This window comes from Neurospora tetrasperma (assembly GCF_000213175.1).
Source record: "Neurospora tetrasperma FGSC 2508 unplaced genomic scaffold NEUTE1scaffold_6, whole genome shotgun sequence".
Lineage (NCBI taxonomy): Eukaryota > Fungi > Ascomycota > Sordariomycetes > Sordariales > Sordariaceae > Neurospora > Neurospora tetrasperma.
Window position 1 is genome coordinate 1,878,369 of NW_009799104.1, and position 13,081 is coordinate 1,891,449.

The 13,081-nt window shown below is 51.9% G+C and overlaps 5 protein-coding genes across 5 annotated transcripts; 2 read left to right on the forward strand and 3 right to left on the reverse strand.

Moving 5' to 3' along the window:
- Window positions 1–819: 819 nt before the first annotated feature.
- NEUTE1DRAFT_131956 (uncharacterized protein) lies at window positions 820–2,477 on the forward strand (the record flags this gene model as incomplete). Its single annotated transcript, XM_009856081.1, has 4 exons — window positions 820–913; window positions 972–1,463; window positions 1,521–1,960; window positions 2,016–2,477. 4 exons carry the CDS (start codon window positions 820–822, stop codon window positions 2,475–2,477), a joined length of 1,488 nt encoding a protein of 495 aa, XP_009854383.1.
- Window positions 2,478–2,811: 334 nt separating this feature from the next.
- NEUTE1DRAFT_124676 (uncharacterized protein) lies at window positions 2,812–4,395 on the reverse strand (the record flags this gene model as incomplete). The annotated part of the gene is made up of 2 exons (XM_009856082.1): window positions 2,812–4,267; window positions 4,384–4,395. 2 exons carry the CDS (start codon window positions 4,393–4,395, stop codon window positions 2,954–2,956), a joined length of 1,326 nt encoding a protein of 441 aa, XP_009854384.1.
- A 1,047-nt stretch (window positions 4,396–5,442) lies between these two features.
- NEUTE1DRAFT_87749 (potassium channel) lies at window positions 5,443–7,867 on the reverse strand (the record flags this gene model as incomplete). The annotated part of the gene is made up of 3 exons (XM_009856083.1): window positions 5,443–5,918; window positions 6,069–7,682; window positions 7,755–7,867. The coding sequence occupies 3 exons, from the start codon at window positions 7,865–7,867 to the stop codon at window positions 5,519–5,521; spliced, it is 2,127 nt and encodes a 708-aa protein (XP_009854385.1).
- An 823-nt stretch (window positions 7,868–8,690) lies between these two features.
- On the forward strand, window positions 8,691–10,582 carry NEUTE1DRAFT_31033 (uncharacterized protein; the record flags this gene model as incomplete). The annotated part of the gene is made up of 6 exons (XM_009855499.1): window positions 8,691–8,854; window positions 8,938–9,135; window positions 9,229–9,708; window positions 9,790–10,158; window positions 10,349–10,370; window positions 10,424–10,582. Coding segments are annotated over 6 exons (1,392 nt in total), but the record flags the coding sequence as incomplete, so codon positions are not given.
- NEUTE1DRAFT_118176 (protein transport protein sec-13) lies at window positions 10,502–12,269 on the reverse strand (the record flags this gene model as incomplete). The annotated part of the gene is made up of 4 exons (XM_009856084.1): window positions 10,502–11,745; window positions 11,802–11,917; window positions 11,986–12,033; window positions 12,125–12,269. 4 exons carry the CDS (start codon window positions 12,125–12,127, stop codon window positions 10,998–11,000), a joined length of 915 nt encoding a protein of 304 aa, XP_009854386.1.
- Between the last annotated feature and the right edge of the window lie 812 nt (window positions 12,270–13,081).

The following is a 13,081-nucleotide window of genomic DNA, read 5'->3' on the forward strand; positions in this document are numbered from 1 at the left end:
CTCTCTGCTGCTAGTCGCTTAGGCTAGGAAACGACGACAAACACCAACAGATGTGATTCCATCCGACATCATTCATCTCGAATAAGAAATCTTCCAAAAGAAATTTCACAGGGCGTGAAAGTGTGGAGACTACTCGATGGAACATATTGTTTCACAATATTCAGATTGAACGTCAAACTCCCGTTGACAATCGTCCAGTTTTCCGATGACGACTTTACGGATGCCAACCTCACGACAGTCATCACCACCCAGGACACCCGTCACGGTCGAAGTCTTCCAAACTGTCTCAAGCGAGCTGTTTGCACTTTCTCGATACCGGATGAAAAGATGCAGATTCCAGTGATGTCAAGACAAGTGGTCTACATCCCAAATCTTTGTCTAGGCTCGCTTCTGTTGGAGAGGACAACGCCATATCAGACGATTGAGAGCCAGCAAAAGTCGAGCTCGACAGACAACCACAATCATCTTCGATGCGAACTCCAAGTGGAGTCAAATGAATGGAAACCTTCGTAAAGATTGAGAATCCAGTGATTTTCTTCCAGTTAAATTCAAGTTCGCTTCTCTTATCTTGGGCAGTCGCGATCGCCAGCTTACCCTCACATACCTTCCTTCCCTCTCTTGAATCGCTCCTTCTCTTCAGAAACACCACACAATTTTCAGTTGCAAGGCCACAAACTTCGATCGCCAAAATTGCACTACCAATATTGCCAGAATTTCCATTTCTTATTGCCCAAGTCCCTTCGACGGCACTCTTCTGGACGCATCTGACTCTCTCGAAATATCATCATCAGTCTGTCGCATCTCGCTCACTCGGTAACTATGGTCATGGCTCTTCTTTTCACGGCTCTCTGTGCCGTTACAGCTACACCTTCTCTGGCCTTTTCGTGGGGAGGTGAAAGAAAAGTGCCAGTTCGTAAGTAATATCAGAGCACTGCCTGCAGGGCTTGACTAATAATATGACCACAACACAGCCGACCATCAAGTCAACATCGACCGCAACATCCAGCCTTCGGATCTGCTTCGAGAGTCCTCACGCCTGCCAAACATCTACGCCGTCGCTCTAAGTGAACTTCAAGAACTCGAATCAGAACCGTTTTGCCATCGTGTGGCCGCCCGACTCCTAGTCAACAACTGCCAGTTAGTAGACGGAAAGAACGACGCCACAATCCTCACAGACACTGGTCGACAAGTTCGCGACTTTGTTGATTCCTACGCTGCCAGTCTAGCGATATGTGATTTGGAGCGAGGCAGGTTCAACATCCCGGCGCAATGTGCCAAGTTTCGGGAACCGGCCCTGAGTCAGATTGTGATCCGGGACCAAGCACAACTCCACGTCAGCAGTCATGAAATCGACCACTGTCTGTCAGCCATGAAGTCGTCAGATGCTGCGTGGAATACGTGGATCAGTTATCGGCACAAGGCTTTGCGGTTCTGTGAGGCGGCCAGAGCGGATAACGAGAAAGGTATGGTATCTGGATTAAGATACACCATTCAAAGTCGTGGCTGACAGTGATCTACAGCACAAAACATTCTCCTTTATCAACGACTCACCAATGTGATGAAGAACCTTACAGAAGGCGTGGAAGCTCAGCTTCAGAAGCGAATGAATCAACTTGACCTGCGAACACAACAGTTAATCAATAATCTCGATAACCTCACACCACAGATCGATAAACTGAGAGATGGGCTTGCCATGGTTCATGAATTCTTGGCGACTGATGTTGAAGCAACACTCCGAAAGTCCTCTGCCTCCCTACACGACAGCCAACAACAAGCCGAAGACCTGCAGAAATTGCTCAACCTACTGCTTACTGGTGTTCTCGAGGGCCACTCACGAGTAGCCCATGTGCACGAACATGCCCTTCAGCAAGTCTCCGCCCGAGCCAACGATGGTATTGGAGCCCTAGTTGCGGTGGTTGCCACAGCCGCAGCATCAACCACCGCACTACAACAGCAAATTGTAGGCCATCTTCCTTACAGTAACCATCGCATACATCGTGGCTAACCCTAAACAGGAACTCTCCAATCAACAAGCCGCTGCACTAGCCCTCCGTCAAGACAACCTCGAGCAAGGAATGGACCGCCTCCTCGCCGTCACCGAGACCCTAGCCACCAAATACGAGGACCAAACACAAAGACTCCAACAAGCCTCCAACATCACCAACGAGATTCTCGACATACTGGAGGACACCGCGGAAGCGGCATCGTCTGTAAACGAATCCTTTTTGACCGGTGCTTCCTCGCGCAGCTGGTGGCCCTACATTGTTTGCCCTACCGCTTCTCTCGTCATGGGATCGTATGGCCTACCGCCCTCTGCTGTTCGTAACCTCGCACTCTTGGCGCTCGGCGAGGTGGCTGGGTTCATGATTTCGTCGTATGAGCAGATTGCTGGTGCTTTGCAGTCTTTTGAAGGCCCTCTCTACTCGTCGGTTTGGGAAGCGTCTGCAAACACGACTGCATCGCCCTATGAAATTTGATGCTAGTCTGGGAGTAATTTGAGGTGCATATATTCTTACTCAAGAAGAAGCGTGGAACCATATGCTTGCGATCTGTTCACACACGCTACCTTTGGTGGTATCAATCTCTGGTTGTTGGGGGATGAGACAGGCCACGGTGACTTGGTTCAATCTAGGAGAGAGTTGGGGGAAATAAGAGTCTGAAGATAGTCCTTCATATGGGCAAGCGGCATATTTTAGGTTGCGTATAGTCGCTAGGAAAATTACGCGTATTTATATCCCAGCAATTTGAGCAATGCACCGGCACAAAGCCTAGCATTTGAAGCAAGTAGACGCAAAAAGTTAGGTAGCTGTTATAGAGGTTATCATCATCTCCTTTCTCACAAGTTTGTTTTAGTGCGCATAGGTAACAAAGAATCGAGCAATACCTCCATTTGTAACTGATGATCATCGCAGACATACTTTGCCTCCTCCAAACCTCAGAACCCAGAACCTACTCACAACACAACAAACAACAGACTCCCAGCAACCGCAGCCATAGCCGACATCCCAACACCCAACCACTCTGCACAACTCCCACTCCTCTTAGCACGCATTGGGGCAGCGGCACTATCGCTATCCCCGTTGACATTTCCACTCCCACTCCCCCCATCAGCACCTTCCTCATCTTTAACCTCCCCCACCTGCTTCAAAACCCACACATCCCCCTTATCGTCATCCGTCATCCAGATCCTTTCTTGCTCATCAACTGCCAGTCCCACCGGCCTAAAACACTGCTCCGGACACTTGCTCACATCCCGATTCCACATGATATCTACAAGACTGTTCGTGCTATCGCTTGCCTCTATCGGTTCCCCTTTGCTTGTATCGAACCGCACAGCGGATAACTTGTACCCGGCGGGAGTAGAGCGGTCCCAGCTTCCGTGGAAAGAAATGTACGCTAGACCTAGACTTTGATTGCCATTGCCGTTGCTGAACTTGATGTCGAGAGGGGCGGTGTGTGCGGGGAAGGTGAGGCGGGGAGGGATGAAGTTGGTGGAGGAGCAGGAGGTGTCGGAGGTGGTGATGTTGATTGGTTTTACTTGTGAGGAGGAGGAGTCGGATGATGGCAAAAAGGGGATAGAGTAGGGCGTCGAGTCGTGGGTGAATTGGGAGCCGGTTTTGAGATTTCCTAATGAGGGGAAGGAAGGGGTGGCAGATGAGTTGTAGAGGGCGAGACAGTAGGGGTAGCCGTGGTTTCCGCCTTGCTGTTGTCCTTGGCCGGAAGAAGAGGATCGATTAGAGGGGAAGCGGAGGACACCATGATAGTTCATTTCTTCTCCGGGACTGTCTTCGTGGATGTCCACGCCAAAGCGCTTAATACCATCCGCGCTGTTCTCGACACTGTAGATGCCGCCTGTGTTGGGCTCCTCGGCTACTCCGACCGAGTTACGCAAGCCCCAGCCGATGGTCCAGCCTTCGCTGGGGTAGTCGTATACTTTGCCGCCGCCGCCGGGTGTTCCTAGGTTGGGATCGGAGATGTCGAAGGCTCGGATCTGTGAGATGCCGGAGGAATGGTCGGTGGCGCCGTTATCGATGTTGCTCCCGCTGCCGCGCGAGACGAGCAGGATTCCGGGCTGTTTGCGTGAGATTAGGAGCGTGCGGGTGGAGTGGCCGCCGCCCGCGTTAGTCATGTTGCTGATGAGCGTCTTGGGAGATTTCTCGTCGCTGACGCGGATGGCGTCTGCGTCGTATGCCCAGCTGTAGACCGAGTTGGAAGAAGAGGCGTAGAGGGTTTTTCCGTCGATGGAGAGTTGGATGCCGTGATTGAGCTGTTATAGATTTAGTCTTTATTTCATGTTGTTTTGTAAAAGGTGACGGCCGGTCAGGACGGAGAGCTCATCTTACATCACTCATCGACACAATTGTCGTGGTCTTCTCCACAGACAAACACGGCCATCCATCGTCCTTGATAACCAAGTGTGTGATCCCCTTACCTGCTTCAACGACCAGTAGCCTTCCTTTCGAATCGACGATGACGCCTCTCGGCTTCTTGAGTCCAGTAGCCACGAGCCGGGCTTCAAATCCATTACGGACTACGGGTGCAGGATATGACGCAGGCACGGGCGCCTGGCATGTCGACGCTGCTGCTTGAACCGAAGTACTGGAGAGCCAGAAGGACAAAGAGGGCAACATCAGTGCCGTGAACTTCCAAGTACCCCAAAACATCTTGGACATGAAGCTGTTGGTAGGAATTGGCTTAAGTTGAGAGGATATCTGCGCATACACACATGTGCAAGTCAGTCTCTAATCTAGGATTTATCTTGATGCCTGGATGTAAGTGGCGTGTTGTTGGTAGGTTGCGCCATGAGGCAATGGGAAGCAAAAGTATACCAAATTCGCCCGGTTTAGTTGCTTTTAGACAACGGGGGCGAAGTTCTCCTATTTGGCAAATTCAGGGTGTTTCTAACTGCCCCGATAATGAAAATATGAAGAAGTTCTCTGTTGCTGTCGGAAGGGTACAGAGTGGTAAAGTAACATCAAATAAATCAAAATGGACGAGCATAGACGACTGCGAATGGGTACAGCACTGCGAGTATGAAGAGAGATAAATGTACCTTGAGGATTCTCTGGATCCTCCGTCGCAGAAAAGTGATCGATTGGCAAGATACCCGTGTGGTTCCTCAACCGAATAGGTGTAGCGGTAAGGAGGTTGTTGTACTTGTGTTCAAAGATATGTCTGAAAGTATGTAGTAGGTGATGTCATTTGCGTTCCAGACTCAGCTCGGGAAGGAGGTGTTCTGCCTCGACTGACATGTTGCTGTCTTGACCCAGTAATAGGAGCGGGAGCAAAGGGTCGTCGGTCATCCGGAATAGGAAAGAAATATCTTGGCCTGCGCTTCAGAGATAGAACCTCAGCCACGCCATGCTACGGTTGAATTTCTGACGAATTGCCAGTTACAACAACCGATGAAGATGAGGGGAAGCATCATGTGCACAAACTATGTGTGAGGCATACCATGTCTCGAATTTCGGACTGAAAATCCTCACTTGTGACCCCTTTAATCATAATGAAACAACATTTACAGACCAGGCATGAAGGTGTCCGCTTGCTGACTTTTCTGATTCTTCATCTCATTCTTCCTCCTCGCGGCCTTGACGCCTCTGAGCTCATCAGTCAGCGTCTCGATCAACCGCTCCAGGATCCACTCAGCCTCCTCTTGAGAGCTCATCAACGGACTCCTGCTGCCGACCCAACTCCACTTCGCCCGTTCTTTCCCCTCCAGTTCATCCTTACTGCTACGAAGATGAGCGTGAGGCTTTCGGTGCTTAGCTGCGTCGCTCTCGTCCTCTCCGATGAGCCGCAGGTACCATGCCCACTCCTGAAAAGTGTACTTCCGCGGAGGGTGGCTCTTGAGGTGTTGCATTACTAGCCCGATCTCTTCGATCAGCGTGAGGTGGTACTCGGCCGGATCCATGGGGCTTTGGGGCAAGTCCTGGCGTGGTATTGAGACGGCACGCGTCATTTCGGGAAGCTGAGGAGTTGAGTTCGAGTTCTGGTCGTACGGGTTCTCCTCGTCATCCGTGTTTCCCATCTTCTTTGACCGGCCGTTCGCTCCTTTCTTCCCTGACGTAGTAGAGGAGTCATCGAAGCGAACTGCTCGATCAGGACGATCGCCACTGTCCTCTTCAGCTGCGTTACCTTCCACTCGCCTCTTATGACTCTCTTCGTTTCTTGCATTCTTCGCCTGTTTCTGCTTTATCAGACCCGTGTTTGCGCTTTCGGCATCAACATCTGCTTGATCTTGAGCTAGCTCACCCTCGTCATCGTTCTCCTCGCTGCTGTACCTATGGCGCTGTGAGGCTCCATGTATTCCTGGGGGTGACTCCTCGATATCCTCGGTAAACAGCTTTCCATGGGAAAGGGCATTAAAGGTTGCCTTGAACTCGCTCTTGAAGCCCCGCTCGCTAGGAAGAATGGTAACGGTGGCCACTTTGTCCGTGGCATCTTTGATACCCTTCACGATGGTATCTCCTGCATTAGAGATCAGGACTGTCATAGTCGGAAGAGCGAGGAGTGCCCAGAAGACCCAAAAGGACTTTCCGGCGTTGGATATCGGTGTGATATCTCCGTATCCGATGGTTGTCAGACTAACATATGCCATGTAAAAGGTATCAAAGTAGGTCAATTGTTGATACTGACGTTCACACTCTTGAAAGACTTTGGCACCCACCAGCCATAAGACCAACCAGGTGCTTGTAGAGATAGCCAAAGCAATCCAGCGATGCCTATGAGTCGCCTGCTTTTGAATCTTTCTCATCAGCTCAAACTCGGATTGTCGCCGTTGGAACTCGGTCAGACCAGAGCTGGAAGACAGTTCAGGGGAATCGGAATGTGTATCTCGTATGGGTGTAAGTATACCATCCTTTCCCTTCTTGGCCATTTTTCTTAACACGCGATGTCTGAGCTTTTCCACCATACGTGCATCAAGTCTTTTCTTGCCGCGCTCTAGCATCAAAGTGCGGATGGATCCAATGACGAGACCCAAGCTGATAATGCCGACCAGGGAGTACGGGAAGAGGAGAGCCCTTCCGAGAGTTGAGGTAGGGTAGTAATCGCCAAATCCCACGGTAAAGAGCGTCACGGCCGCCCAGTACACACCATCGAGGTAGTTCCATCCTTCGGTGTTGGAAAAGATAAGGGCACCGATGAGGAGGTAGATGAGGAACGAGATGGTCTGTAGCATCAGTGTCCTCTGACTGGGTGTGAGCATAAAATCCTTTGCGTAGTGCCCCTGCTGAGATCCCCAGACGGTAACTACCATGAGCGAAGCGACAACGAAGTACAGGACTGCGGCGTAGATGCCGTAAAAGTAAGCTTCAGACCAGATGAAGTCGTTGTTTTCCGGTCTCAGCGGTCCGGCTGTCGTACTTGCGAGGGCTATCAAGCATATGGATGAGAGGTACCATCCGACAATGGTGACGGGTTGAGCGACGGAGAACCGGAGTCTCCTGGTCATGTTAAGGAGTAGGGCCAGGTTGGAGCTTAGCGCGATGGCAAGCTGGACTGCATTGATAGCGATCAGCCAGGCTGGGTCTTTGATGAAGGTGGCGGTCTTGATGTCAGCCCCTTTGGTGTAATTTTGTCTCCATGGCCGGACTAGAGCACAGATACTGAAGGCGCTTGCAACGGGCCCAAGTGTGCCTGCGACCATGGGAAAAGCAGCCGAGGCAAACCACCATCGACTTGACAGAGTCCAGACCGTCAGTATATACTATGATACAAACTGAGTACCCGAGGACTTTGATGTGACTTACCTGGGATCTCGATGGGCCTGGTCCTCTCCCATAAGCTTGGGAAGTGAGGCCTTGTACTGCTCATCGACCTCTTGAAGATGTTCCTCCACATTCTCACCACCAGCGTCCTCCATGTTGTCAACTAAGTAGTATTAGGGCGATTATAAAAGAAATACTGTAAAGAATGGTGATAATTGTAAAGCGAAGTGTCATAGGGTATCGGGATGGGTTCCCCTATGGACGCTTGCTGTTGAATGTCATCGTCGAATTATCGTAGCATCACGGCGGCAAGGACGAAGCATGAATGAATATCGGTGGTGGTTCATTGGGACTACCTAGGTAGGTACGGTTATATGTAGAGATATAAGACAAGTTGGCTGGCTTGATACTTTCCTGGCATAACCTGGACAGCCCTTTCCAAGCTGAAAGAAAATGTCGGGTTGTTTGTCACGTTGATTCCCGTCCCTATCCATCATATGACGTCCTGGGCAGCAAGAACATGTTCTGGAGGCTGCGGTGATCGCTAAAAGCCAAGTTCTGCCAAGGTTTCAACGTAAGCTTCCACGTTCTGTGGAGGAGTCACATGGCCCCACTTTCCATAAGCTTCAGCTGTCACCAGATGCCAGACAGTGATTTGCTGTAGGTACGTACCTCCATCTGTTTATGGTCGTCGTCTCAAAACAATTTCTGGCGGCAGCCAAACACCAAAACAACACCCAGCTTTGATCGTGACATCAACGTTGATCTATCCAGCTTGGCATGTCATAACCTCCCATGGGGTACTTTCTTGCGTCTAGAAAAGAAAAGAGACGAAGGGATAAGTTGGTGCTACGACGAGTACGAATTTCTGGTTCAGTGTCCAAGGCCTCTTACTCCGTTGTGAAATCGTGAAATGAGAAAGGGTCTGACAAAGAAACTATGCCAGAACTTCACCATAAACTGGCGACTCCGTAGAAGATGCCCAGATGGACTGTAGCACTGAGACTTAGGCGCATTACTGTCGCTTCAAAACTCCCGCGCCAAACGTCCCATGAAAGATTCTACAGTAGCAGTCCCCCATTTGAGCCTTCGATAGAACGCTATACCGTTCCTTGCGCCTCTTCTGGTGAAATTACCGTCAGGTAGGTGGTCAACATAACATCAACAGTCTCCTTGGGAGCTGTGGGTGATGAAGGTCAATCTTAGACTGATATCTGTGGCTCAGTCTGTACAATGTCGCTGACCGGCCACCAACCGATCCCTTAATCATCTGGATCCCCCCCTTTGCTGCTCGGGACGAGACTGACCCGAACTATCATCTCCCATCATGGCTTCACACATATTCGGCCGCTGTCATTCACTATAGATGGTCTGGCTTATACGACGACAGACCACAGCCAAAACTCAAGCCAAAGATTGCAGAGTCCGATTTTGACGATGAAGGATATCAATCGCGCGAGACACCTAATAGCAAAGAAGAAGAGGGACGTCCCGAAGAAGAGGAAGAAGATATCAGCATAACCCCCTTCCACTGGCCCACCCCTATCCACGACGTCCTCTTTGGCTACTCCTGGATTACCCAAAACCTTCAACCAAGATACCCCCAACGCAAAGACGTCTACATCTGCGGTTCCTACCTGGGCGCCAGTCTGGCCGCCGGCCTGGCCCTCACCGAGTCGTACCCGCACGCACGCATGGCCGTACGCGGTCTCCTCGCCTACAACGGCATCTACGACTGGACCACTTTCTTGCCTGATCACCCGATCCACCGGCCCAAGGGCGACGACCGCATCCTCATTGAGGAGCAGCTGCACAAGCTGAACCGCGACCTCGACAAAGATGCAGGACCGGCTGCCACCTCTCCCATCATTGCCCATTATCAGCGTCGGCTCGAAGACCTCTTTGGCTCGCCGTCGGGACTGTTTGACAGCTTTGCTAGCGCTTGTCTGTTTTTCCACACAGCGGGACTTTTTGTTCCGACGACTTTTGATGAGAAGTATGTTCCGGAATGGCTTTATCCGCCACCTCCGGGGCCTTTGATCACTGGTGCCGGTGCCGTTGCCAGTGGTATCAGCAGCGGCGACATCAACGTCCCCGCGGACGTCCACAGCGAACCCCACGACCCATTGACTTCCCCCTCTACTCCTCCTCCTCACCAACCTCCGCCGCCCCTCCCAGCCAGCCAAAACCCCACCGATGACCTCGACCCCGACAACTCGGAGCACTCGGAGCACTACCGTATGCACATGTCGATGGTCAACGACGCCGAAGGCGAGCCGGACGAGGTAGCGGCCGAAGACATGCTCCAGCAAACTCTCAAGGTAGAGATTCTACCTGGCAAGTTCCCACGTAAGAGCTATGTGCATTTCCCGCCGAGGCACTCCATGCTTAAGCTCCCGGATACGTTGTTGCTGTATGAGACGCCGTCGGCGGAGTTGCCGTTCAAGTGTGATGCTTTGGCAAAGATTGGGTCGGAGGGGGGGAAGGATGGGGTTGTTGATGCCGCGGCCCGCAACAGAAATCAAAAGGGGCTTAGTGGTACTCAGAAGCAAAAGAAGATAAAGCAGGAAGAAGAAAAAGAAGAAGACCAGGGAGAGAAGCGCGAAGAGGACGACTCAGCACAAGGCGAAGCAGAGGGAAAGAAGAAATCCCGTCCTCGTCTCAAAACGCGAAAACACCGCAAACCCCCGGTTGCCATCACCGCTGGCGAGAACAGCTTCCGCACGCAAGCGTACGAACTGGCGCTGCTGATGCAGCGGAGCATTGAGATGTTGGAACTCAAAGAGCGGCGGAAGTGGGACGAGGATTACCTGATCGACCTCCACCATTGGGAGCTGGAGGCGGCGAGGAGGGTCAAGGTGGCGGACGTGGGCGTGGTGGATGATCAGGACATGGTGATTGGCGATTTGGAAGGTGTCGGGGATCTGGATGAGAGGGGAAGGGAGATTGTGTTGGGATGGTTGGAAGAGAAGATGGATAAGGCGCGTTGATGACTTGAGAGGTGGGATATACTGGTTCAGATGTACTCTCCGCAAGCCCGAGGTAATGTGATAGTGTAAAGATAGAACTTGGCTTGATCTTTTCATTGTCCCGAGCAGTTGATGTGAAGCCAATCTGGATATGTTCTTGTGAAACCGAAGGCGGGCCTGCTCCTTTTCGCTGGCCTTCCTTATTTATTATCCGATAACGCCCACTCTGGATGATGAGTAGATATCCTACCTACCAATATTATGCTAACGCTCGCCACCCATCATCATCATAACATGACCCAATTTCCATGTGATTTTACTCCTCAATGGTCTTGACGTTCTCCCACTCGCCCTTAAGGTTCTCCTTCCATAGTGTGACCTTGTTGTTGTCACTGCTGGCGGCCAGCACGTTTCCGCTGAGCGACCAGCTAACGCGCCAGACGGCCGCATCAAAGTTGAGAACCTTGCACTTCCACTCGCCCGGGTTCGCCGCGTCACTCGTCCAGATGCGCACCGTCTTGTCCTGCGAGGCGCTCGCGATGTAGCTCTTCTGAAGCACAGTCGGGCTCCACGCAACGTCGCGAACCCAATCTGTATGACCCGCCAGGGGCTCGCGCTCGAGCTTGTATCCGTTCGTCGCGGGGTCGAAAGTCCAGATCTTGAGCAGGTTGTCGGAACCGCCAGTCACGAAGCGTCTGTTGCCTGTCGAGCCGGGGCCGGGGTTGCTGCTGACGATGCTGCCGGGGGTGGTGGCGGGGGCCCACGAGACCGAGTTGACGCCCAGGCCGTGGGCGTGGAAGATGTTGTGCTCCCAGCTGTTATCCTTGAATTCGAGAACGCTGACGTTGCCGTCCGAAGAGGCGCAGGCCAAGAGGCAGCCGGCTTCGTGGGGAGACCAGGACACGATGTTGACGCTAGCTTTGTGCAGGGCGAAGTCGAAGATGCGCTGCCAGCTGCCGGCTTGCTCGCGCCAAATGAGAACCTTGCCGTCGTAGCCTGCCGAGGCGAGGATGTTGCCGTACTTGGGGTGCGCCCATGCTACGGACCAAACTGCGCCATCGTGTCTGTTGGAAGAAGGGAGGTTAACCCATTGCCCATATTGTTTGGTGCGCAAACATACCCCTTCAGTGTCTCAACAAGTCGCTGTGATTCGCCCTCGATCTCAAAGATCTTGATGGTGCGATCCGAGGAGCATGTCGCTAACCTCCTGCCGTAGTAGTCGAGAACTGCATCGTGCTGCGAGGGTCGGTTAGAAACAGAGGGATGGTTGTCGGGAAACGTCGAGGGGGCGATGTTCAGCGTACAATCATATCATCGTGGCCAGAGTTGGCGATAACCTGTGCGCCTGCGGTCTGTCGTTGTCGCGATAGCTTCATGTTAGTGGATAGGTAGCCAAGTAAGGGGGGGACGCCGCCGGCAGCTTTGGGGTGTAAGAGGACGTACCATCTTGATTAATTATGGAGTATTGAAGATTGTGGAAAAGACAAAAAGATTATGGGGTTGTATTTGCGTGCTTTGGGTTATGGATGAATTCAAACTGGAGTTATGAAGTACACTACTCAGAGCTAGTAGAAAGGAAAAAGGGCCGTCGTTGGGGATTGCTGTTTAAGTTGGATCACCACCACGGGCATTGGAATGGAACCCAGCTGCAAGCTACAGGCAGTGGAAGCCCAGGCGACACGATAGGTGAACCCGTCTTGCTGCGCTGGAGCTTGACGCTTGCGCACTAGTGATCCCTGTCGAGCGATGTGGTCCAGCTGGCAAGAAGTCAAGGTGAGCAAGGTGAGACGCGGTGAGTGGAGCCTTGGTCGGTTTCCTCGTAGGCTCACCGTGGTGTGACGTTATGTCTTCGAAATCGGAGGCTCGAAGTGGACTCTTGTCGAGACAACCAAGGTGGGGCAGGTGAGGCAGGGGCTCGTTGACGACCCCACGCGTCGCTTGGGCTCTCCCGTCCCGCTGTAAAAGTCCACTGAAACATGCCGTGCACATGATAGCGCGTGAGCGCATGGCTACCCCGACGGGAATTTCGCCAGTGCCGTGGCAGCGTTCACTTTGGGAAAAGTTGGGATGGAATCTCACTCAACCAAACCATTTTGACCCTTCTTCCAGAATTACTTGTTGAAAATCAGCGACGCTTTTTGTTTGCTTGCGAAAAAGGAATTCTTTATGCACAGTAATCAGTCGCGTCCTTTTCGTGGTTATTTGGTTGGGCGTTGTTTATCTTTTTTTCTCGTTTCCATCTTTCCCCTTCTCCAACTACTTTTCTCCAAATACTTACCGTTGAAGACTTGAGATACCGGCGGGTTCGGTTACGACTATCGCGCTGTTCAAAGAACCTCGGCTTCTACTTTCGCGCCACTAATCTACACTACTTACAACTTGCAACTCTCCTTTCGCTCA